Below are 26,502 nucleotides of genomic sequence, written 5' to 3' on the forward strand. Positions count from 1 at the left end.
AGTGGCACCCAAATCATGGAGTGACTGTGAGGATTAAGTGTCAAGTATCCAAAACACTGGAGAAGACTCTTTGAGTCCCTTGGATTGCAGGGAGATCAAATCAGTCAATCCTAAAGGAAATCAACCCTGAATACTCATTGGAAGGGCTGATGCTGAAGCTGAAGCTCCAGCCACTGGAAGACCCTGATGTTGGGAAAGACTGAGGGCAGGAGAAGGGGATGACAGAGGGTGGAATGTTTCAGTGGCATCATCATCATCAGACATGAGTTTGAGCAAACGCCAGGAGACAGTGAAGGACAGGGAGGACTATCGTGCTGCAGTCCGTGGGGTCACAAAGAGCTGGATGTGACTGAGCAACTGAACAACAATCCAAAACACTGCCTAGCACAGAGTTGGTGTTAACAGATAGCAGTTTTTATCTTTAAATTTCTTTTTGCAATTTTTTATTTTTGGCTGTGCTGGGTCTTCATTGCTGAGGGAGCTTTTCTCTAGTTGTGGGAAGCAGGGGTTATTCCTCATTGCACTGTGCAGGCTTCTCATTGCAGTGGCTTCTCTTGTTGCTGAGCATGGGCTCTAGGGCACTTGGGCTTCAGTAATCGCAGTTCCCGGGCTCTAGAGCACAGGCTCGATAGTCGTAGCACATGGGCTTTGGTGCTCCACAGCACATGGGATCTTTCCAGACTAGGGATCAAACCCACGTTTTCTGCATTGGCAGACAGATTCCCTACCGTTGAGACACCAGGGAAGCCCCATCTTGTTTTTTTTTTTTAATTTGGCCATGTCTCACAGCCTGTGGGATCTTAGTTCCCCAACTAGGGACTGAACCTATCCCCTGGGCAGTGAAAGCACAAAGTCCTAATCATTGAACTGCCAAGGAATTCTCAGTAGTTATATTTTCAACTACTTGTCAGCCTCATTTTTCAGGTAGCAAAAAATCCTTTAAACATTATCTTTTACACTTTCCCTTTTCAACTATTTTTTAATACTTATTGAACAGAATTGAATCTTACTGGGGAAAAATTATCAAAACCAAAGAAGCTTAGGATCATGACTGGGGATCTTCATTGTTTTTCACATACACAGTGCATTACACCAATGAGTGCAACAGCAAACACTGAGACAGACTCTCTTCTGGTTCCTTCACCTGCCTTCAGTGGGAAAACATAAAACTGTTCCAGGTGTACATCACTGAAGTGATCAGGCTTCATCAAACAACCTAGTAAGTCCAGACGAAGGTGGGGACAGGAACACTAGCTCAAAAATCTAATATATTAACACTCAGTAGGGACGAAACACTAGAACAGAGAGCTTTCAGAACCACGTGTCAGGTAAGCATGAATTTTAGGGCACAACCATGAGGAAAGAGCAAGGTGTCAGAATGTGGGCTTTTACCCAATCCTTTCTGGTTACTCAAAAGGTTTATTACTTCCTACTTCTGCTGGTTTTATGAATCCTTGAATAGCCAAGTTTCAAGGGAAAGTGTTACTTTAGGTATAGGTAGATCAAGGACATAGATGCCCCAGCAGCCACTAAAAGCCAGGGACTTCAGCTTCTCCACCAGCCGCTACAGAAAGGGCAAGGCCCGCCGGGAAGGCAAGTCAGTGAATTCAGACTGTTGTTGCGCTGCTGCTGCGTTGAGATCTATTAATGCCATCAGTGTTTTCCTGAGCTGTTTTTAATTAAAGGTTTATTTCAACCAAAGTGATGAATGAACAAAAGTAAATACACAGAGGTTTGAAAAACAAATCAGGTTGGAGTGAGAAATTGTGCATTTACTTCTGCACATTTTCAGCTACAAGTGACATTCTGTATTTCCTTAGAGAGCAATCTGACAGCTTATCACCTCTTCGAGTTCCTGTGTATCGATTTTATCTCTAGTGATACTACTAACAGGGGGCTTATTTGCACTTACCGCACATTATGATAAATACATCTATCCACTGACATTTAGACAGGCTTCAACTGCGCAGCGCCTCACTATCTGGGTAACTTGTACTTTATACAGAGATAGAAATGTGAGGAAGAGGATGCCACAATACCTTAGGTTTCAAACTTGGGGGAAGGTCTCAAGGAAATAGCTAAGATGTGAAACTTCTTTGATTCCATGTGTAAAGTGTTTATCTTTTAAATGTTTTATTACTTATTTTTAATTTTTACCTTATACTGGAGTTCAGTTGGTTAACAATGTTGTGTTAGTTTTAGGTGTACCACAAAGTGATTTAGCTATGCATATACATACATTTATTCTTTTTCTAATTTGTTTCACATTTAACTTGCTTTAGAATACTGAGCAGAGTTCCATGTGCTATTCAGTAGGTCCTTGCTGACTACCTGTTTTAAATATAGTGTATATATGTCAGTCTCAAACTCCCAATTCATTCCTCCCCTGCCACCGTTCCCCTTTGGTAACCATTAGTTTCTTTTCTAAGTCTGTGAGTCTGTTTCTGTTTTTTAAGTTCAACTGTATCATTTTTTACAAGATTCTGCATAAAAGCCATATCATACGATATTTGCCTTGCAAAGTATTTACTGAACACCTACTATATGCACAACGCTGGTCAAGACACTGAAAAAAACTTACATGGAATTTTAAGCACAAGCTCCACTCTCCATGAAGAGGTATTACTTTGTGGAAGAGAAGTTATCTATCTATATATAAAACCACTAGAAGTGAAAACACGGGATACAGGTATATATTACTGTATATAGTATGTAAATGCATTACATATACATATATTTAATGCTAAATTGAGAACTGTCAAAGTGGAAAAATCACTTCAATTTACTTAGTCTCGTATCTGTAATACTGAACTGTTTAAAAGGTGAGAACATCTAATAAATTATTAATTCAATTGCCTTCTTGAAGCAATCCTGAATCCTCAGTTAAAATCAGATTCTCTGTCCTTTTGTGTTTTATACTTAGAATAGATTTCTGTCCTAGCCCCAAAACCGTTAAGACTTCCAGGAGCAAACCAATAAACTGACAAAGTCACCAGTCTGACAATACCCATTACTGTAAAAATACCTGCACATGGAGGAAATGTGGAAATTACAAATTCTGGGGAAAGGATGAAATTTCATTAAATCAACCCTGTGATAGGCTCGGAGCAAGGCAGGGCTCCATAAAGGCCTGAACATAAGGTCTGGACTACCAAATGGACCTTGGGTTCTGTATCCTTGGGAACTAGAGTTGACAAGTGCCATGACATGTTCCTAAACCCTTATTTGAAGCTCTGCCCCTCATCTGGAAGCCATGGCAACTTGTATTAAAGTAAATGACACAAAAGTGGAATATTTCATCTTACTGACAAATTTTAAGTAACAAAATTTCTGATGGTCTGTAACACTTATAAAACAAAGTTTCTCAATGAGCAAAAAAGCAGTAGACATTTTAAGGAGATTGTTATATTACACTTGCAGCATATCCAAGAGAGAAACACTGTTCCTGTTAACTCTGCAGCTGGCTTTATCTGTGTCTCATGAAGGGCAATGCAGTGTCCTGCCTCTGCTTAGTAACGTTAGTTCAGGGCTGTCTCCAAGTAAAGCTACACATACAAAGTGCCCCGTGTCCCCACTGTCTAGCACAGTGCCTCCTACGTGATGAATGCTCAAACATATTTTTTGGATTGAATTTGGTTACCTAACAATAGCAAAATTTCAAGTTCAGCAAAAATTGCACATCATGCCCAACCAAAACTAAGATGAGGCTTAGTCAAGCAGTAGGTTACAAAGCTACAACAAAAGACCTTCCCACTTTCAAAAGTGAAGGCAGGCCAGTCTTCCTCAGGTGGAAGGAACAGTGATTTAACATGATTTCAACAGGAATCCACTTGGCAAAGTTGCACCTACAAAAAGAACTCTCAAAGGAAATGGGCAGCTAGGAATCAGGTTAGCCTTCTGTGTAAATCCTGCTCACACAAATAAGGTGATACTTTCAACCTGCAACTTTTAGATTTTGCTCTTTTTATGAACGGGGGACAGTAATCAGCCTTTTCTTCCTGTCTTATCCTACCTTAGACACACATTAATTGCTTGAAAAGGCATAGCCTATTAAGTTTCTATTGCTCAAATGATGTATATAACATCATCTCAGCTCCAATGTGTCATCATTAGATAATCACACCCATTATAGAGAATATAATGAGACCACATGGAGCGGAAACCTGTTCTTACCCCAATGTGATAGGGACAGAGTAAAGGGACAAAGTAGATGAATAAATGGTTAAACCCACTAGGGGACTGTTAACTAAAAAAATACAGGACTTCCCTGGTGGTAGAGTGGATAAGAATTCTCCTGCCACTGCAGGGGACATGGGTTTGACCCCCAGTCCAGGAAGAGTCTACATGCTTCAGAAAAACTAAGCCTGCACTCTGCAACTACTGAGTCCATGTGCTGCAACCCTGAAGCCCTCACAGATAAAGCCTGGCTCCAGAAGAGAAGCCACCTCAATGAGAAGCTTGTGTACCGCAACAGAGTAGCCCTCACTGGCCATTACTAGAGAAAGCCCACATGCAGCAATGAAGACCCAATAGTCTGATATATATATATATATATATATAGGACTATATACATTATACAGGGGAAACTCTTATACATTACCGATTACTCAACAAAGTAGGTTTGCTTAACCACAAAACCAAGCAGGCTTGCTTAGCAGCAAAACCATGAAGCACAAAACATGCCCCAAACAATAACACAATGGTGGCATGAGCCCCGCATCCTGCCCAGTGGGCTTATAAGTTAATGATGCCTAGGAAATGCTCTCTGCACACATGAAAAACAATAATATGTGGTCTTAGCTTGACCATGTATGGCCAAGAAAACTTCCTGGCTCAACCTGCAGGAGGAACTGATGATGGAACTATGACACCTACACCAAAAATTTTGTTTTTCTCCCCCTCCCCACTTTTCCTTTGGTTATAAAACTGTAGCCCAGTAAGTTCTCAGAGCACAGCATCCTCTCACCCACCCACTTGTAAGCCTCAGAAGTGCCCTATTCTAATAAATCATTTCTTACCTATCACTTTGCCTCTTGCTGAATTCTTTCTGTGCTGATGTAAAGGACTATGGTGCTGGAGCTCTTCAGAGCCCCTGAAACCACCACCAAACTGTTTCAAAAGTCACTCTTAAGGGCTTTTGTGTCTTAAGAACACTTTCCACTCACTGCATCATGAAATGTTAACACACTGGTAGGGCATGTCTATGAATTGGTCTGGTGGGTGTAAACCAGCAGACAGTACAAAAAGCTGTAGTTCACAAGACATGCTGTCTGCATACATAAAAAGACATGGCACTAGAATTTCTGAGTTTAATAATTCTAGGGTAAATGTACTACAATGTGGTGAACACAAGACTTCTTTACTGATGTTCTGGGCTTTCCTGGTGGTTCAGATGGTAAAGAATCTACCTGCAATGTGGGAGACCTGGACTCAACCCCTGGATGGGGAAGACCCCCTGGAGGAGGGCACGGCAACCCCCTCCAGCATTCTTGCCTGGAGAATTCCCATGGACAAAGTTGTCTGGTGGGCTACAGTCCATGCGGTTGCAAAGCTGGACATGACTGAGCAACTAAGCACAGTACTAATGTTCTACCATGCCCTGTTGACCAGCCACATCTAGGGCAACTGGCCCCGATCTCAAAACAGACAAATGTGACAGACGTCAGCAAGGCCTCTCCCCATGAAAGATTGTTTTCAGTCAATTTGTAGAGCCCCTTCTTGAAATTGGGAGACAAGAGACATGCATTACTGCAGCTGTGTCACAGAGCCAGAGATCTCCTGCCTGGTGCAATGTGCAAGTTCTTTCTCCAGAGTATCTCAAGGTCACTTAAAATCCTAGTATCTATGTATTGTCAAGACAATACACAGGCATTTATTCCACTTCGTAAAACATTTGCATTAAACTTCAGGTAGCTCTATCTCAATCTGAAGTGCCAGCCCTCTAACTCACAATAAAGCATTCTTTTAAGAGTTAGCTTTAGGCTTATTCCACTGGAGTTCACCTTGCACATTTTAAGAGGAAGCACTGGGAGAAAACCAACAGCACATAAGGAAATAAAAATGCTTCCTTCTTTGATAAAGTATAACTTCAGTTCATTTCTTTGCTACTAAGGCTCAAGGCCACTTATTAATACTGAAGGAACTTTAATCATCTCCTTTTGCTATTGGTGCTCATTTTGAGAATATAAAGGGCCTAAGAAGGAAAGCTGCTGGGGAATGGGAAATGATCTTGCCAAGAATGTAGGTGACATAGAGCACACAGCCCCTGGTCTAAGAACACCATAAATTCCCAGTTCTTGTTGTAATTTTATGATGGCAGTAAAAAAAAAAAAAAAAAAAAAGTTGAGATTTTCTGTTGCAAAGGACTAACCAATGTCCAGAAAAGGGTATACATACCTTGAATACATTCTGGAATATAACACTGAAATCACAATTCTGAGGCCAAAGCACAGTACCTCAGATCAGACTAAAATAGGAAAAGCAACTGGCCAAACCAATTCATGCTATTGTCACCCAAGGTTCAGTTTGATGGGTAAAACACACCACCTCAAGGAGTTCTTGATCACATACTGCTAAACGGAGGTAATTTTTAATTTTTTTTTCTGGTAAGAAACCTTCATTTACCCTTTATATATTAACCTTAAAAACTTAAGTTGGTGGGTGTCTCAAGTCTGCATGTATTTAAGACAACAAATCATGTATTTGTAACATGAGATGTAACCAATCTTAGACTTCTTTGACTTTGCAATTAACTTGGCATTTTTCCAATGATCTACATCACTAAAGAGAAACTGAACAAAGCCTAACCTTAAAGAAGAGTCTCAGGTAGCAAATACCACTTCTGTTTTGCTATTATAGTCCCTGCATCTTGAACAGTATTTAGCATACAGAATGTTCCAAACAAATACTGCAGAATAAATCACACTCTGAATGATGAAAACAGCCTGAGGAATATTTCATTTTTAAAAGTCATGCTGAAAATGGCATCCTTTAAATGGGAAAGTGAATGTTTTTGGTATAACCCAGATCCAAACTGCTCTTGACAGCAGCATATCTAATTGAAATATATTCATTTATTAATGGAGAAGACAGAGACATCTAGTGGATGGATTGAAAGACTAAAACTCAAAAGCTACCTCTGCCACTCCTTCCATCTGTTAAATGTCTTTTAAGTCATGTGTCTTCTTTGTGAAATAGGTAAAAACAAGTAGTACCTTCAATTTCAAGAATACAAAAATGCTAAAGATTAAGTGTAGTCTCCTACATGGGGTTTTAAGAAGTCGTTATCTTTTTCCTTGGGGAAAAAGTACTTAAAACCATTTAATTCATTCTTCCAGTGCCTTAAGGAATAATGTCCAGCGTTGTTACTTCCATTTTATAAAGGTGGAAAAGAAAATTAGGTAGGAAAATAGTAATGCTCAGATCAAATAACCATATATGTATTTTTTTAGATATATCAGTGACAGATGAATTCAGACATACAACTCAAACGCAATCCAAATGTGAAATCATTAGCAAATCCTTGAAGTTATTAAAATATAAAATATACATAAAGTGTTGAACTACTTTTTCAATGAATCATCTTGCAAAAGATGAATTTTAAAGACAGCTATAAATGGATATGTAAATTTTTAATTTGTGCCAAATTTGTGACCTATTTTTAAAACAGATATCCCCTGCCCGCATCGTAAGTATTCTTTTAAATTACTGGATCAAAACAATGACAAGATCAGAAATATCATTTCCACAAGTCCTTTTTGAACCAGATCTTTTTTCCAAGAAATATTTGAGCACTTCCTACATGCCATGCTAACTTCCTAACATTATCATAAACCACTTTTATTTGTAGTCTAAAAATGCTTTCTCTGTTTTTAAAACCAGTTCAGGTACTAAATAGAAATACAGTTATGCCACTGACAAATTTAAATTTCTGTATTAGTGAGAGCTGAAATATGGTACATAAATTTAGCATTTTAGAGCTACATGGCCAAAATGCATAAGAGCTCAAATATGCCATTTCACCTATGTTGGGACAGTTTAAAATTCCAAAGCTTGTTCTGAATATGAAGTGTCCTTTCCTTTCTTTTTAAAGACCACTGCCTCTTAACATCTAATTCTGTCTCAAATAGACATCCCGATAGGCTCTTAATATTCATTCAGCCCTTTGGCCTAGTAACTACGGGCACCATGCACAACTTGGTAGACAATGAGTCATTTAATACCTTCCTCTTGTAAACAGCATCTAGCACAAGAGTGCTGGTAGGAGCTCTCCCAAGAGAATGAGTCGTCTGAGAGGCTAAGCAATGTCGCCAAATAAATTTTGGAAAAAAAACCATATGCTATTCAATATAAACAAATATCATTCCCAACAAGTCTTCTGCCACTACTGAAGTGGTCTCACACAGTCAATGTGTTTCCTCATCTATAAAGTGAGTTTAAGTAGACCAAACTTTGAAAATTCCCCAGTGATACCAATGTCAATCTGGGTGTGATATCAACCTTAAGTGCATCAACTTTTAAGTCAGTGTTTGAAGGAGACACCTTCTCATCTTATGCCCCACTCTTCAAACTTGTCTACAATCACATGCTCACTCTCTGCCCAACTACTCATCACTTCACAGGCTGTTTCTTCTATAACTAAAACATCTTCCCCATCTACTCTCCAACTACCAAAATCTTATTCTTCTTTCAGGATCTCAGGAAAGACCAGTAGTATTTCAATACTAAGTGCCCTGTGAAGTACTTTCATCATCTCATGAATGTATGTGATATCTCAGCTAAGCATCATGGCACCAAAAACAAGTCTCGGATTTTTTTTTACTGCCCAGCCTTCTGAACAATGGATTATTAAGAATTTGTTTGGGAATGATATCATGTATGGCCAATAAGAGAAAGATTGTGTGGCTCTAATTCAGTATTAACTTTCTAATAAACCTCCAATAAATTAACAGCCTACCATACCACTGACTTATTAATTAAAAACAGAGGCAATTTTGAAGTCATCACCTCTAAATAAATTGGTTTAAAATGAAATTTGAACAAATCATAACTGATCAATAAAAACCAGAGCTAGAAATCAATGTTTTTTTTACTGTTGATACTGACTGTTACAAAACATTTCAGGACATTTCAATTAGCCTTGTACAATGCGATGATTTTCAGAGACATGGTCATTTACATCAGATTTCAAAATGATCAAAGACCTAGTTAAGGAACTACTGAAGATCTACTTCAGAAAATTTGATCACTTAAATAATTCCCCACTGTTTTATGTAAAGTGTCACTGTTTTACTTTTAAGGCAAAAACTACTGGCATTAAAAAACATTAATAATTCAATCTTAAGTTTTCTGATACAGATATTTTTTAACGAAAAAAGCTATATACTCAAGTAACTCAAGTTTTCATTTCAAAGTGAAAATGGCTTTTATTCAGTCATCTATCAGACACTGCCTAACCACCACAATGTGCCAAGAAATACTGTAATGCCCTAGAAAGAGCATATGGATAAGACAAACCCTACTGTAAGATTTCACTTTTGTCAACCATTGTTGGATAACATTTATCAGTATTTTAAGAATCTCAGGCACACAGAAAATACTAATTTTAAACCATAAAGTGTTGAAAGTGTCACTCAGTCGTGTCCTACTCTGTGACCCCATGGACTGTAGCTCACCAGGCTCCTCTGTCCATGAATTCTCCAGGCTGGGATATTGGAGTGGGTAGCCAGCCATTCCCTTCTCCAGGGGATCTTCCCACTCCAGGAATCAAATTGGGTCTCCTGCATTGAAGGCAGATTCTTTACCTTCTGAGCCATCAGGGAAGCTAATTTTAAACCACAGCCACACTTATATTGGGCTTCCCAGGTCGGATTGTTGGTAAAGAACCTGCCTGCCAATGCAAGAGACTAAGAGATGGGTTTGATCCCTGGGTCAGGAAGATCCTCTGGAGAAGAAAAGGGCAACCCGCTCTAGTATTCTTGCCTGGAGAGACCCACAGACAAAGAAGCCTGGTGGGTTACAATCCATGGTATCACAAAGAGTCAGACAGGACTGAAGTGACTTAGCAGACTTACATTGTGTGTGTATTTTCCACTTCACCTGAGTTTTCTCCCTAAAATCCACTACCACTACCACCATCTTTACAAAAAGAAATTCTAAGTTAACATGATATTTTGCAAAACTCTGGGCAAAATATTCCTCACTCCTCTGAGAGCATCTTTACTAATACATTAGCCTCTGAGCTCAGGGCAGATGTTCTATTCACCTTCATGCAGTGCCTGAATCACAGTATGTAGTCAAGAAATGCCTGTGAGATTAGAGGCCCCAGATTTGATGCACTATATAGAGTATAAATGAGATGCAGTGTCTGAATAAAACTAAAACTATTTTGACTCAGCATCTTAGCTTTAAATGTAATATATAAAAATCACCAAAAGTGAAGAAACACTGGAAAACAGTACAAGAATAATAATTTGCAAAATCAAAACTAAAGAACAATACTTTTCTTCTTCCTAATTTTTAATTTCCTTATTTTCTTCTTTCAGGTATTTTTCCAATTGCCACTTTTTCTAAATCATTCATTTCTAGTTTTCTTTTTTTGTTTTTTTCTGTGCCTGTGACACTGGAACAATGTTAAAGTAATTCTAAATTCAAATAGGTGTTATTTCCTTTCAGCTCCAAGTTAAAAATGTATCAGTTAAACTGCATTATGGCATAGAGAATACCAAAGACAACCATAGATTTTAACTTGTTTTTGTCAAGGTTCTACCAAGACCAAGCAGGTTATAAAGAAAACTCTGGAATGCTGGGGGAAAATGTGGAAGAGAGATGAACACTTATATAGTACTGAGGTGTTATTAACAATGAGTAGCAGAAATCCTTTTCCACTAATGTCTAAAAACTTTTCATATTTACAAGCAGATCTAATTATTGTTGCTTAAGGTTAGCTTAGATGTGATATGGAACTAATTATAAAAATAAAGTCGTTATTTTCTGAATTTGCTGTGAAAGTTCCTTATAAACTCTGAATAACAACTCTGCACCAGGCCACCTATCTAGACTAAGTGCTATTATACAGAAACATATTCTAAAGCACAGGATTCCAATATGAATGAGAGAATGCTTCACTCCTAGAGTCGGCGCATATTTTGGTTTGTATGTTAGCTAATATATTTAGTCCCCATTAACCAAAGCTGAGATTCTTGGTGCTAACAGTTAAAGAAGAGACTGCCTAAGGGCTATCCAAGGTACTCAAGCTTACTGATGATGAATTACAAAATATCAGGGAGTACGGGGTCACAAGAGTCAGAGATGGGATGGTAAGAAAATCAGAAATTCACTGGACTTCACTAGTGACAGAAAGTCCAGTATTTATAACAGCACTCTACAATGACACAAATAAGCTTTTACATTACAAATAATTTCCTCAACATTGTTACAAGTACTCTAGTACCACCCTTATCTGAAAGTTTTTATTCATATAGATATATTCTCTAGGACTTCTCTAGAGATTAAGAATAGAGAACATAACAGCCTATTATCCACACAGTTCATTTTATTTCTGAAGGTATTTCTAGAAACTGCAAGAACAATTTATTTCCATTTGTTAAAGTAGCTTTGAAAACAAACCAAAAAATGTATATTAAGGGACCTGAATAGATTAACTGCCTTATCTCTTATCAAAAAGGAAGATGGATCAGAACAGGATGATTACTTGCAGTATACACCATTTAGAGATTTTAAGGGTAAGCTATACTTACCAAAGAGTAAACATCATGTTAGAGAGAGCCATCATCTATTTTATTTCCGTCCGTTAGTATTTCCAATTGATTAAAAGTCCTGCCTATCAAAAAAGAGACCTTTACAAACACCGTTACAACCACAAACAGATTAATCAAAAAGACTAGGTTATAGTGTCACAACTCATAAAAACTGCATCGTTAATCCAGGTTAACACTGTGCTGTGCTATGCTTAGTCGCTCAGTTGTGTCCAACTCTTTGCAACCCCGTGGACCACAGCCTGCCAGGTTCCTCTGTCCATGGGGATTCTCCAGGCAAGAATACTGGAGTGGGTTGTCATGCCTTCTTCCAGGAGATCTTTCCAACCCAGGGATCGAACCCAGATCTCCCACATTGCGGGGGGGAGTTCTTTACCATCTGAGCCACCAGGGAAGCCCAAAAATATTGGAGTGGGTAGCCTATCCCTTCTCCAGGGGATCTTCCTGACCCAGGAATCAAACCAGGGTCTCCCGCATTGTAGGTGATTCTTTACCAGCTGAGCTACCATGGAAGCTCCAGGTAACACTACTATCTTATATATAAATTGAATTAAAGTCCAGCAAGTTCAAACAATATGTCCATGATTATATAAATAGTTTTTTCATGTTTTAACAATAACAACAATAATAAAAGTTGAAGGAGTTGTATTATCAATCTGTAGAACTAGAATAAAAATTTCAACAACTGGCTTCAGGCTTCAGTCTGGTGTTTTTCCCATGTAACATGCTTATGCAGTTTCTTTTATCAGTGTTATAGGTTTTAATCACCTTGGCCAACCTCTACACATATACAACCAAGGGTGCAATAAATTAATGATATACAATGACAGGAGAGATGTAAAGGACGTAAGAGTACTGTTTCTATCATATTATACACCAGGAAACATACAGGAAAGGCTAGAGACTTCTTGTTTCCCCAAGTAAGTTTAAGCTTAAAACAAAATTTCTGACCCTCAAGTTTATTTATTTACTATTCAATCATCTCAGATGGAAAAGACAGTTATGACAATACTAATAATAATACTGTTTTGGGCCAGGAGGATAAAATCTTTAATGCTTATTAATTTAGTTCTATATCAAAAGATCTTTGAAAAAGCAAAGTGCAGAACAGTATATATAGTAAGCTCTTATTTCTGTAAAACAAGGGAGCTATATTCATTCCTATATGCACAGAAAATTACAAGGACATAAAAGACATTCTAAGAGTGTAATGATGAGAAAAAATGAGACAGGCTAGGGTAGGAAAGAAATCTTTCACTATGTACTCTTTGGTAGTACTTGAACAGTTTTTTTTAACAATGTTCATGAAATACTTTTTCAAATAAAACAAGATCTTTCATCCTGACAGGATTACCACTTTACAACATACAGTATGTTCCTGACTGTCACACTCAAAGAATTAAGATTCACATAAATGATTAACATAATTTTAAACATCCATATTCACTCTAAATAAAAACTAAAGTTTACTCCTCAGATCTATATTAAAGACAAAAACACTTTAATTGTTCTTTAAAATTTGGACAGAAGTATATATTAATATTAATCCTGTGTGTTATTTTCATGGATAATGAAGTTCAAGTGTTCACTAGTATTACTGTTTAAGTTCTAAAAGCCTATAAAACATCTCTCATTTGTCTTCTATAAATAACTGGCAAAATTTCAAGTTCACAAGAAATTTTCTACCATATATATAGAGATTTCAATGAATTCTACTATTTCAACAGAAATAAAAAGCATATAAATATATAAACACAAAGTAGAATGACACTGCTTCTAAAAAAAAACATTAGAAAAGGTAATTCAGTTTTAATTTATTTTCATCACTTGTTCTTCATGATCCAGATATTTTAAAATGTAATGAAAATTAACTTTCCATATGTCAGGGACTGGCACTAAAAAAATTTCTGGACTGCAAATGGGTTATACAAATGAAAGTATCAAATGGAGATCCAGTTATCAAAATGAAAGCACTCAACATATTAAAAGTTCACAATTATTTGTTTAGAGCACATAAAAAAGTCAGCTCACTAACCAACTGTTGAGATTTTAAAGAACTATTGCAGAGGTTTGAAGAAAATAGATTTATTAGTTAACTTATAAAGATTAAAGAGCTTGAAACAAGTATTAAAAAGAAATTTGTGCCTTTATTAGAATGGTGTTAGGCTTTAAATATACCAATTTGGGTAATCAAATTATTCATTTTTTAATAAGAAATGACACTACAGAACTGCAATACTGGTCCAACAGTCTTGTCTTTACTTTTCCTTTAAAGCGAGAAAACAGAATGCGAGTAATCAGAAAGCACTAGCAGGCATCAGTTAATCCAAGACACTAGCTTCTTAGTTCCAAAAGCACTTGCAAAGAAAACCACTGGGGGGCACAGGAGGGTGGAAGCACTTCATAATAACTGGAATCCCATGAGTGTGTGTGTACGCCAAGTCTCACAGGCTATTTTTTGTATTTATCCTTTACTTGGTCACTTTTTTTTTTTACCCTCAAATACTAGTTTTTCTTTGACTTTTTTTCCTCAAAGTATAAAAAGTATGAAATATAAACAAGCTCTTGCATTGCACACTTCAAAGTGTACAATTCAAGCATTATAGAGCTATCTACATACTGATAAATCCCATCAAATCTTGGATAATTCAATAATATACAAAATACCAGGGCACAGAAAGAACTAAAACCCACTTCTTTTTGATACACGTAAGATTCAAATATTCAATCTAAAGAAAAACACTTAATCATTTTGGCTCTCCTCTACATTCGCATGTTGATATACTTATTAAAATATTCCTGTATAATTAATGTTTGGTCTTATTATTTCAAGTCAGGTTTAAAACCAGCCATCCAGACAAAACAGGTAATCAGAAAGACTATTTCTTCCCCACCTCCCTAACCCCAATAACTATGAAGCCAATTTTACGACATGACTCCAAACACTGGATTGTGACGACAAATGCTAGGTCCAATTTCTTCGTAATCCTTTTTGGTGTGGCATACTTGGTAGAACTCAGGCTGAAAATGAAAACAGATTTTTGGAAAGGTCAAAAATGTAACACTTTTCGACATGCTTTAAGATAAATATGTTAAATCTAAAACGTTTATCAGTCCATTCATGGTAGCTGAACAAAGCTTTGAAATTCTAGCAACTGTGACTCAAAATCAGCTACAAGTGTGTAACCAAAACTGAAAATGAGCATTTGACAAAAGTCTCTCCAATCCCCCTCCTCAACATCTGTTTCACCTGAAACTTTTCAATTTTGAAAAAACTGAATGGAATGGAAGGTTGAATCTCAAATGCCCAACTATTCTGTTGTGGCTTTCCCACACTGTACACTGAAACAAGAAAAGCAGCAGCATTCATATAAGTTACAGGCGATATATTCTAGGTCATGCTCCAAAAACTTCTAGATGAACTTGCTTTCCTCACTGAAGGTCTGGTATAGACAGACTGTTCCGTAGTCTATCACCTCATTTCTTCAAGGGGAAAGTTACACACTCAACTAGGTGACAGAGACATCACAAATGAAGACAATTCAAATTAAGGAAGAAAATAACTTTTACCTCTTATTTTTAAATGCTTTTATTGAAATCCAAGGTTGTATAGTTTTCAATAATTCAAATAAAGTTCTTACATTTTATTTTATACTGTGTACTACAGGATAAAGCTAAAAAAGTGAAGTCGCTCAGTCGTGTACAACTCTTTGCGACATCATAGGCTGTAGCCCACCAGGTTTCTCCGTCCATGGATTTTCCAGGCAAGAATACTGGAGTGGGTTGCCATTTCCTTCTCCATGTACTACAGGATAGAATACCACTATTTACTAGGCAAAGGATGTTAACATTTAAAGTATCTTTCAAAGGGACTTTAAGATGTTTTGGTTTGGGAGAGGTAACTTATTAATTCCCTTGACTCAGTTTAGAACATCATACTTCTTATGTGGTAACTCAATATTTTAAAATATTTGTACAGAAAAAACAATGACCTTCTGATACCTGTATTACTACAGACTTAAGCCTGTGCTCTGCAACAAAAGAAGCTACCACAATGAGAAATCTGCACACTGCAATGAAGAACAGCCCCCAGTTGCTAAAACTAGAAAAAGCTCACGTGCAGCAATGAAGATTCACCACAGTCAAAAAAACTACATTAAATAAATTTTAAAAAGAAGTGCTCACTCAAAAAATGTCTAGCAAGAATAACAACAAAAAAACCACCCCCAAAAACCAGTAAGTCCAAATGAATTCCACTTTTCAAAAATACTATGTTTATGTGTGTCCAATTTTAAAACTTTCCTGTGCAATATTACATAAAAACCTAAGAAATTTCTCTTGTTGCTCTAAATTGTTTAAGTTGATAAATTATTTTATCTTTAAAACAAAAAAGTCAAATTTTAAAGTAAGCTTCATCTCACTTACTGTGGAAGCCAGCATAGATCCTCCAAACCAAACTGCATATCGTTGCATGTGATGTGTAATGACTTGTACATCAATAGGTTTTGGCTATAAAAGATATAGTAAGATCAGTTCAATGGTAAACTCATATAACAACTCCTGTATTAGTTAACCTTAGTTGTACATGCTCAAAAATAAACAAACAAAAAAAGATGTGAAGGTGGGGGTGTACATAGGGCAAAACAATGTAACAGAAACAAATTAAGCTAATTTTATTATTTTTTAAAAAAAATATAACCACAGTAAAGGGAAAAGAACTAATCCAGGTAACCCATGACCACAGTATTAGGACTACGCCCTCAGGGTTAAGCTAAAAACTAAGCAAACACTGAACTCTCATTAGTCAGTCTATCTCTCACAGTGGCATGTATCAATAATTCTGAAACTACTATATATGTATTCCAGGACTGAGCAAACAACAAACATAAGGCTGGTTTCTTACCATCAGAGAAGAGCATTACAAATATGGGAAGGTATAAGGCTAGAATGAACCTTACAGTACTCTGGAACTTCTATTATCAGTATGAAACTGTAGTTTTTAGGTTATACAGAGAGCTAGATTTATATGCATACACACACACACACTACATCTGACTGCCAACAAGGCCTAGATGCACTGACCCCTCAGTAACAACTGAATATATATCTAGTGTCCAAATCTTGGTTTCTTTTAATTGAAGTACAGTTGGTTTACAATATTGTGTTAGTTTCTGGGTGTACAGCAAAGTAATTCATATCTGTATAGATAAAGAGATTTCAGATTATTTTCCATTAGAGGTTACTATAAGATACTGAATATAGTTCCCTGTGTTATACAGTAAAATCCTTGTTGCTTGTCTATTTTATGTGTAAGACAAGAAAAGCATTCTCCACTAAAAGGAACAAGGGTGCCTTGAAATAAAATGGCTGATTTCAAGACTGGAGAAGAGAAAGTACAAGATGAACTTGCAATATCTTGCTATTTCAGAAAGTTAGGATGTACCTGCAGAATACTGGGGCCACAACAAAAGGAATAAAAGCCACCTCTGAAGGATTCTTACTAGGCAAATATGAGAAAGTCTGAGCATCAAACTTAATAATAGTACTAAAGATATGTTATATCATAATATTAATGATAGCACCTAGAGAATAACTGAGAAATCAGGAATTCAGGGATATTAATGAACGAATAAGGGGGAAAAACATACTCTTTCTTACAGTAAAATGAGACTATGAAACAAAGAAGAAATAATGGAATTTGCAAAATACCATTTGGCAACTACTACAGCAATAACAAAATATGATGCTATAAGCAGTGGCTGAGACTTTGATGAAAAACAAGACAGTTACACATAATCTGAAAGCATCATCCTATAAGATTCTTATTAAATATAAAGGAAAAATCAATAACTTTATAATAGAGACACCTGACACACTTAACCAGGTGATCAAAGTTAACATAAAACAAATCATGCATCTGGCAATACAATGCAGTAAAAAGAATACAACATCCACTTCTGTACTATTACTGCAAAAAATGCATTATCTGAACCTAATCATAAGAAAATATCAGACAAACTCAAACTGAGAAACAGCTTGCAAAATAAATTTCCTGTAGTCTTCAAAAATACTGAAGTTATAAAAGACAAAAAAAAAAAAAAAAAAAAAAAGACTACTTTTTCCAGACGAGGGAAATGAAACCAAATTCAAACATATGATCTTGGACTGAACCCTAGACTAGAAAAAAAAGAATATATATATATATATATTTTTTGGTTTTGATAATTGTGATGGCCTGTTTTTAGGAAATATACACTAACATTTAGGGGTAACAGGCTACATTTGCAACTCACTCTCTAATAGTTCAGGAAGATACATGCGTCTATTTGTATACATGCATATATTTATAAAAATAGAAAAATAAAGCAAATATGTTAAAATTTGGAAATCTAGGAGAAGAATATATAGGAATTCCACTAGAATTTGCCAACAGTTTTACAGTATGAAATTATTTTGGTATAAAAAATTTTTTTTTAATTTATGTATCAGAAAAAGATATGGCTTTTTGTTACTAAAAAAACGCTATTTGACTGTCATTTAAAATTGGATTGACAGAAAAAAAAGCAAGATTTAAATACAGATATATAAAGATGTTATAAAGATCCATAAAAATAACTACTGAGTAAAATAAAAGAGAAGGAGGTGGAGTACTCCAGTATGTATGATTTTTCCTATATGATTAAATATGTTAGCACAGTGCTGACATCACTGAGAGAAAAAAAAAACTCTCAGTTCTTAGTTAGAAATGTGAATGAAGCATAAAAATATTTAAACATTTTTATTTAGCTGCAATCAGTCATTAAAAACTAAACCACCACTTTTTACTGTACTCCAACAGTTGAGCTATTTCAAATCCTGAAAGATGATGCTGTGAAAGTGCCGCACTCAATGTCAGCAAATTTGGAAAACTCAGCAGTGGCCACAGGACTGGAAAAGGTCAGTTTTCATTCCAATCCCAAAGAAACACAATGCCAAAGGATGCTCAAACTACCACACAATTACACTCATCTCACACGCTAGTCGGAGAAGCCAATGGCACCTCACTCCAGTACTCTTGTGTGGAAAATCCCATGGACGGAGGAGCCTGAGCCTGGTGGGCTACAGTCCATGGGGTCTCGAAGAGTTGGACACAACTGAGCAACTTCACTTTCACTTTTCACTTTCATGCTTTGGAAAAGGAAATGGCAACCCACTCCAGTGTTCTTGCCTGGAGAATCCCAGGGACGGGGGAGCCTGGTGGGCTGCCGTCTATGGGGTCGCAGAGTTGGACACAACTAAAGTGACTTAGCAGCAGTAGCAGCAGCACACGCTAGTAAAGTAATGCTCAAAATTCTCCAAGCCAGGCGTCAGCAATAAGTGAACCGTGAAATTCCTGATGTTCAAGCTGGTTTTAAAAAAGGCAGAGGAACCAGAGATCAAATTGCCAACATCCGCTGGATCATGGAAAAAGCAAGAGAGTTCCAGAAAAACATCTATTTCTGCTGTATTGACTATGCTAAAGCCTTCGACTGTGTGGATCACAGGAAACTGTGGAAAATTCTGAAAGAGATGGGAATACCAGATCACCTGACCTGCCTCTTGAGAAACCTATATGCAGGTCAGGAAGCAATAGTTAGAACTGGACATGGAACAACAGACTGGTTTCAAATAGGAAAAGGAGTGTGTCAAGGCTGTATACTGTCACCCTGCTTATTTAACTTATATGCAGAGTACATCATGAGAAACACTGGACTGGAAGAAGCACAAGCTGGAATCAAGATTGCCAGGAGAAATATCAATAACCTCAGATATGCAGATGACACCATCCTTATGGCAGAAAGTGAAGAGGAACTAAAAAGCCTCTTGATGAAAGTGATAGAGGCAACTGAAAAAGTTGGCTTAAAGCTCCACATTCAGAAAACGAAGATCATGGCATCCGGTCCCATCACTTCATGGGAAATAGGTGGGGAAACAGTGGAAACAGTGTCAGACTTTATTTTTTTGGGCTCCAAAATCACTGCAGATGGTGACTGCAGCCATGAAATTAAAAGACGCTTACTCCTTGGAAGAAAAGTTATGACCAACCTAGATAGCATATTCAAAAGCAGAGACATTACTTTGCCGACTAAGGTCTGTTTAGTCAAGGCTGTGGTTTTTCCAGTAGTCATGTATGATGTGAGAATTGGGACTGTGAACAAAGCTGAGCGTGGAAGAATTGATGCTCTTGAACTGTGATGTTGGAGAAGACTCTTGAGAGTCCCTTGGACTGCAAGGAGATCCAACCAGTTCATTCTGAAGGAGATCAGCCCTGGGATTTCTTTGGAAGGAATGATGCTAAAGCTGAAACTCCAGTACTTTGGCCACCTCATGCAAAGAGTTGACTCATTGGAAAAGACTCTGATGCTGGGAGGGATTGGGGGCAGGAGAAGGGGACAACAGAGGATGAGATGGCTGGATGGCATCACCAACTCGATGGACGTGAGTTTGAGTGAACTCTGGAAGTTGGTGATGGAAGGGAGGCCTGGCGTGCTGCAATTCACGATGTCGCAAAGTCGGACACAACTGAGCGACTGAGCTGAACTGAAGGAATAGTTTAAAGATAATCAAAATTTAGGGGCTGAAAGCAGTCAGCTATCATGCAATTCTTCAAACAGCAGTAAACCACAGAGTGCTGTATCTACTACTTTCAAGTAATTTTGGGTGACTGATAGTCTCGGATGAAGCCCTCATTCTTGGTAATTTTCCAAGTTGCATAAATGTGTTTTACGTAGTAACATATCCTCTGAATCAATGTTTCGCTTCAATATCCCACATATAATGAAAATATAACAAAATTTACTGAAAATTTGTCTTATAAATATAGAAAGCAGTCATCTGAGAATTTGAAGTTAATTTTGATTTTTTTGACAGCAAGCCCAGAATTACAGGACAGAAATTGAAAGGTTATTTTGCTGTACCACCAATCTAGTTTCACACTATGAGGCTGCTATTGGAGAGGATAAAGTCAGTGTGTGAAAACAGGTGAAATCACACAACAGTCTCTCTCTTTCAACTCTGCTTTGTTGTCCTGCTATAAAAGGTATTTAATATTTTGTAGACTCATAAAGAATATTATTCCTGGAATATGCAACAAGTATATGTAAATTATATATGTAAATTATTTGTGAGATGAACATTAAGAAAATCTCTCTCATAGCTATGAAAGTGAAACTGCTAGTCACTCAGTCATGGCTGACTCTGCGACCCCATGACAGCCCACCAGGCTCCTCTGCCCATGGAATTCTCCAGGCAACAATACTGCAGTTGGTTGTCGTATTTTCCAGAAATATAGGTAATATCCTAGAGGAATAGAATGACCAAGAATATCATGGATATTAATCTATAAAATTAACCACTTTCCATTAGGTACCTCAGGCTCCTCTTACCTTCCAAAGAAAGCTGGCAGACATTCTACATTTCCAATACAATAATCAAGGCACCATCAACCTTTCCACCAATAATTGAGAAAACCTACCTTCAATCTACCACCACTCAATTCCTCACTTAATTTCAGCCTGGCATCTACAGTTCTTTTCAAATCTCTTTGCAAACGACGTCCAAAGTCCCTGAACATGGTTGAACCTCCAGAGAGGACAATATTCTGTATTAGTAGAGAAAAATAAATAAATAGAACTTTTACATAAAGAGAAGTTTAGACGTGTTTTTAAATCTACATTCACCAACAGAGAGAAAATAAACACTTTTTTTTAAAGTGTGACTTAGAATAACAATTTTGCTATAAACACTGACCTTGTAGAGAGGACGTCTGACATCAATAGGACAATTCTGAATTACTTCATCTACAACTTCCGAGATAGGCTGGGTAAAGTCTGGGTTAGCAAACTGAAAAGTAAGTTGGACACATGATAGAGATTAGACCACTACTGATTTAAATATCACAATTAAAAATTAAGAAACTTTTCAGTTAAAAAATAAAAGGACTTCTAGAAATAATAAATTCTGGTCTCTAATTCAAATTAAAGACACTGAAATCAGAAATTTCGAAAGAAATAAAATTAAAATAATGATTACATATACCATTTCATAAACATCAGATTAGCAAAAATGTAAAGCCAAACATATACTATGACCCAGCAAAAATCTATATACATAGGAATACTTTACAGTGCTGATGAGAACATACATTGATGTAAAGATTACTCACTATAGCACTTTAGTATTCAAAAGAAAAGTTCCTGAGATTAACTCTCTCTGATACTATTAACCGATATTTTCTGCAGCATAATTCAAAACAAGTCTATCTTAAAAAAAGAAACAAAACTTACCTCTGGATGAAAAAAGATTTCAGGTCCCAAGAATCTCTCATATCCAACATCAATGGAAAACTCTTTCTTTGAAATAGCATTGATTCCAGTATACTGTTTAATCCACTTTGATCCATCTGTATCATACTTGTTAAATTCTTTTACTAAGTCTGGGCAGACATAACTATAGCGCTCCTAGAAAACGAAGAGTAATTTTTCCCTCTTGTTTTAGGAAAAGCAAAACAGAATGGTATTTATTTTCAGTTAACTAAAATCAAATGAAAAAATATCTTCAGAAAATAAAATTCAGAGACTAAGATGAAGTAATTTTATGTTAGGATGTTATCATATGTATAGTACAAATAAACAGCTCATCTCCTGGGCTTCACATACAAATAGAATAAGACTTAACAAAGAGTCAATTTCTAATATTTTAGTGCTACTTCATGAAAGCACTCATTAATGTCATACAAAATTTTATACTGTTTCAATAATTAAAGGACTTTATATTTTATAAAAGAGAAAACATAAAATACACAAAGAATTGCAGAATAAATACCTGACATAACCACACAAATTATAATACAGTAAGAGGTACTAATTATTAGGTATAAAATAAACTTTAAGGATATATTGTACAACATGGGGAATATAGCCAATATTTTAAATGAAGTATGATCTTTAAAAGCTATGGCTCACTATGCTGTACACCTGTAACATATATATTAGAGCAACTATGCTTCAGTAAATAAAATTTCTGAGGTGACTTTTGGCAACCATTAACAAATTCCTTTACTATCTAGGAAGTAGTAAATTCATTTTCATTCCTAATCTCTGATAAGCAAGGAAAACACTATAATCATGCAAAGACTGTCAAATCAATGGAATTATTTTTACCTGGGAAGTTTTGCTTTTATGAAAAGCATATACAAAAACATATATGAAATTTTAAAACATTTTTTTTAGATATGTTGACAAATGATAAATTTTAAAAAGCAATGCTAAATATTTTGGTATTTTGCATAAGCCCTAGTGTAGCCTACAAATTATTAAAATACCTTACACAACCTTCACATTTTTTTTCTATCTGCCATATCATTTGAACCAACCACTGCATCTATCCTATAGCCCAGTGAATCAATGACACCAAAAATTTTGTTGTAACAGATAACTGTTAGAATCAGAAATAAAGAAATCAGTGAAAATTGAGATGGGAGGACTCTGAAGTGAACTAATTACAGGCATACCCCATTTTACTGTGCTTCGCCAATAGTCTATTTTTTACAAACTGAAGATATCTGGCATCTGCATTATCAGATGACAGCATGCTTTAGCAATAAATATTTTTTAATTAAAGTATGGGATTCCAAATTAAAGTATGTACATTTTATAGACATAATGCTATTGCCACTTAATAGACTGCAGTGTAACCATAACTTTTAAATGCACTGGGAAACCAAAAAATTTGTGACTTGCTTTTTTGTGATACTCCCTTTCCCACAGTGGGTCAGAACAGAACCCACAGTACCTCCAAGGCATGCTACATTTATTTTACTAAAGACAGTAACTATGTTGAAGTCAGTTTGTATAAATGTCCTTATATGTTAGTCCTCTCAAATGTGAAATGTGGTGAGAGCAAGCAACAAGTTGCTAAGCTCCCAAAATTTCCTATAAGAAATACAGAGAAAAAATATAAATAAGAATAGTGGTTTGTAACTGGTAACAAAAGCTTTTTTTAAACTACTGTTCTTAAGAATTTTTCCTGTTAATATTATAAATATAAACATAACTTTAATTTCTAACTGAATTATATTCACAGCATTATTTTTTACCTTCACTGCCTTAGCAGTTTCCAAGGATTGCTCTGGAGGAATTCCTACTTCTCGGTCTCTCAACAATTGCTGAATAAAATATGTTATATCTCGTCCTGCGATTGGAATGTGCTTAATACAGCTGCCAATCACATACCCTTCAGCCTAGATGGGGAAAAAGTGTCAAATTTACTTTCAATGTTTTCAACAATCACCTAAACTAATCATTAAAGACCAATTTCTTAGATTACTACACTTGTATCCTTAAGTATTGCTTCATTCCAGGAAAATTCTTCTAGTCTTTATTCGTCAACTGTATTCTTTACAGCTAACTTACCACAGAATTTACAATACTGTACAGACACCATGAATAAGAATGGCAAGTTAGATTTATTATCCCACTGCTAAGAGTTTATAACAAAGACTGAAATGACTCAACAACAAAGAAATAGTGAATTTTAGAAGTATTAAAGGTTTTATATAACAGACTTCAAATAGGATATCATTTTAAATTTACTATAATTTCAGAAAAAATTTTAAATTGCATTGTAGGAAATTTAATCATTAACACACATTTTCTATCATTTATAATGAAGTAGGTACCAACTTAAGCCTGACATAGTCCATGCACCATAATACTTCCAAATAATTTGATTTTACAGAATGAATTCATAAATTTACTACTAACACTCACAAGTACAAAAATAATGTAACAAAACTAAATTTCATTAACATTGTTATTTATGAAAAGGTAGAATATTATTATTAGATTATGGTAAGTTAGAGATGTTTACTATAAACCATACAGCAAAACTCACCAAAACCAAATGACAGTAACAAAGAAATACACAGCATAGCCAAGTCAGTAAAAAAGATAAAATGAAATTATAAAAAACACTCCATTAATTCAAAAGAATGCAGGAAAAAATAATAGGAATACCCAATTCTTAATATGCTTCATAAAACTGTTCCAAGTTGGTAGCTTCTTTTTTGCAAATTACCTACTCAAATATTAATTATAAGGATAAAAACATTATTGCTTAACTCTGTAGATATTAAGAAAAGGCTGCAGTCAGGAAGAACAAGTTCAAATCCTAGCACCATGACCTACTTGGTGATGTTAAGGAACTCATTTGCATTTTATAAGTAAGTAAACTGAGGTCCTTAAAGGATAATATAACCTACAATGTAGATCTTGAGGTTAAAATGAGAATTTTAAATGAACAATTTAAGAATCTTTATGTATCTCTAAGCAGCATACATGTATCCATTATTTAATCCTCAGAACAGTTCTATTAAAGATTGCTATTATTGTTCTCATTCTGGAAAAAAAAAAAAGGAAAAGAATATGTAGCAATAAGAAAAATACGCAAACTAAATTATAAAAAGCTATCAAAATAGACACACCCTAATATCCAAGATATTAAAATATTCCCCACTGCAATACAATAAAATGTAGAATAGCCATATAAAAAGATATTATTTGGCAATAATAATAAGTGAAGTACTAGACATGCTACAAACACTGGACTATGTGAGAGGACAGTCACAAGAGTGCAGGACTCCGTTTATATGAAATATCCAGAACAAGCAAAACTATAGAATCAGAAAAGGTAGGCTGGGCTAAAGGTAAGGAGGGAGAGTGAATGCTAAAAGATACAAGGTTTCTTTTTAGAGTGATAAAAATGTTTTAAAATTGACTCTGGTAATGATGCAGTTTATGAATATACAAAAAACACTGCATGGTACACTATAAATGAATGAACTGTGTGGCGTGTGAATTACGTCTCAAAAAACTTTCTTTCTTTTTTAAAAAAAGGGCAAGTACTACTAAAACTATTATGATATCAGGAGGGTGAATTATGACATCTACCCTAAGACAGAGGATGAGATGGCTGGATGGCATCACCGAATCGATGGACATGAGTTTGAGTGAACTCCAGGAGTTGGTGATGGACAGGGAGGACTGGCGTGCCTGCGGTTCATGGGGTCGCAAAGAATCGGACATAACTGAGCGACTGAACTGAACTGAACCTAATAATCACTCTGAGGATGTAATTGTCAACAGAGGTTGCCCATTGCATTAAAATGAGGAATAAGAATAATGAAGAAATAAAAGTTCAAAACAATTTCATTCTTTAACATAAAAAATTTCTAAAAGAGAAACATTTCTATATATACCAACCCAATCAGTATGAATTCAAGTAATAATTCTGAATCTATTGGGCACAATGAAAAAATTTTATTTGTCCATAAAAATTAGAAGTAGAAAGGCTTTGGCAGAAAAATGCTTTCTCTCACAAATAATCCAATCTGATGAATTTTTTTAATGTGCTTGATTAAATCCATGCAAAGCACAAACACAACTTGAGCTTTTTAATTCAAAAAATGTAATTCCCCAAAAGTCACTGATGGTCATGTGCTTTCAACTAACTGCCATTTTAGTAGAAAGCTAACACAAGTATGAAATCTGTTAATTAAGAAGAATAAGAAAAACTATTCATTGGCTGTGGAGTAGGAAATGGCAACCCACTCCAGTATTCTTGCCTGGAGAATCCCACGGACAGAGGAGTCTGGCAGGCTATAGTCCATGGGGTTGCAAAGAGTCGAATATGACTGAGTGACTTAGCA

General features: G+C 35.9%; 1 protein-coding gene across 1 annotated transcript in view; it reads right to left on the minus strand.

Annotated features, from left to right (window-relative positions):
- Nucleotides 13,575–26,502, minus strand: part of ACTR3 (ARP3 actin related protein 3 homolog) — a 53,273-nt gene continuing 40,345 nt past the window's right edge. Inside the window, exons 7-12 of the mRNA XM_018062016.1 lie at nucleotides 23,893–24,036; nucleotides 22,082–22,255; nucleotides 21,546–21,638; nucleotides 21,271–21,396; nucleotides 16,203–16,286; nucleotides 13,575–14,798 (exon numbers count right to left, since the gene is read on the minus strand). Of these exons, the coding sequence (XP_017917505.1) occupies nucleotides 14,703–14,798; nucleotides 16,203–16,286; nucleotides 21,271–21,396; nucleotides 21,546–21,638; nucleotides 22,082–22,255; nucleotides 23,893–24,036 (717 nt within the window). The 3' untranslated portion in view covers nucleotides 13,575–14,702. The remainder of the gene's footprint in view (nucleotides 14,799–16,202; nucleotides 16,287–21,270; nucleotides 21,397–21,545; nucleotides 21,639–22,081; nucleotides 22,256–23,892; nucleotides 24,037–26,502) is intronic.

Source organism: Capra hircus, chromosome 2 (assembly GCF_001704415.2).
Source record: "Capra hircus breed San Clemente chromosome 2, ASM170441v1, whole genome shotgun sequence".
Lineage (NCBI taxonomy): Eukaryota > Metazoa > Chordata > Mammalia > Artiodactyla > Bovidae > Capra > Capra hircus.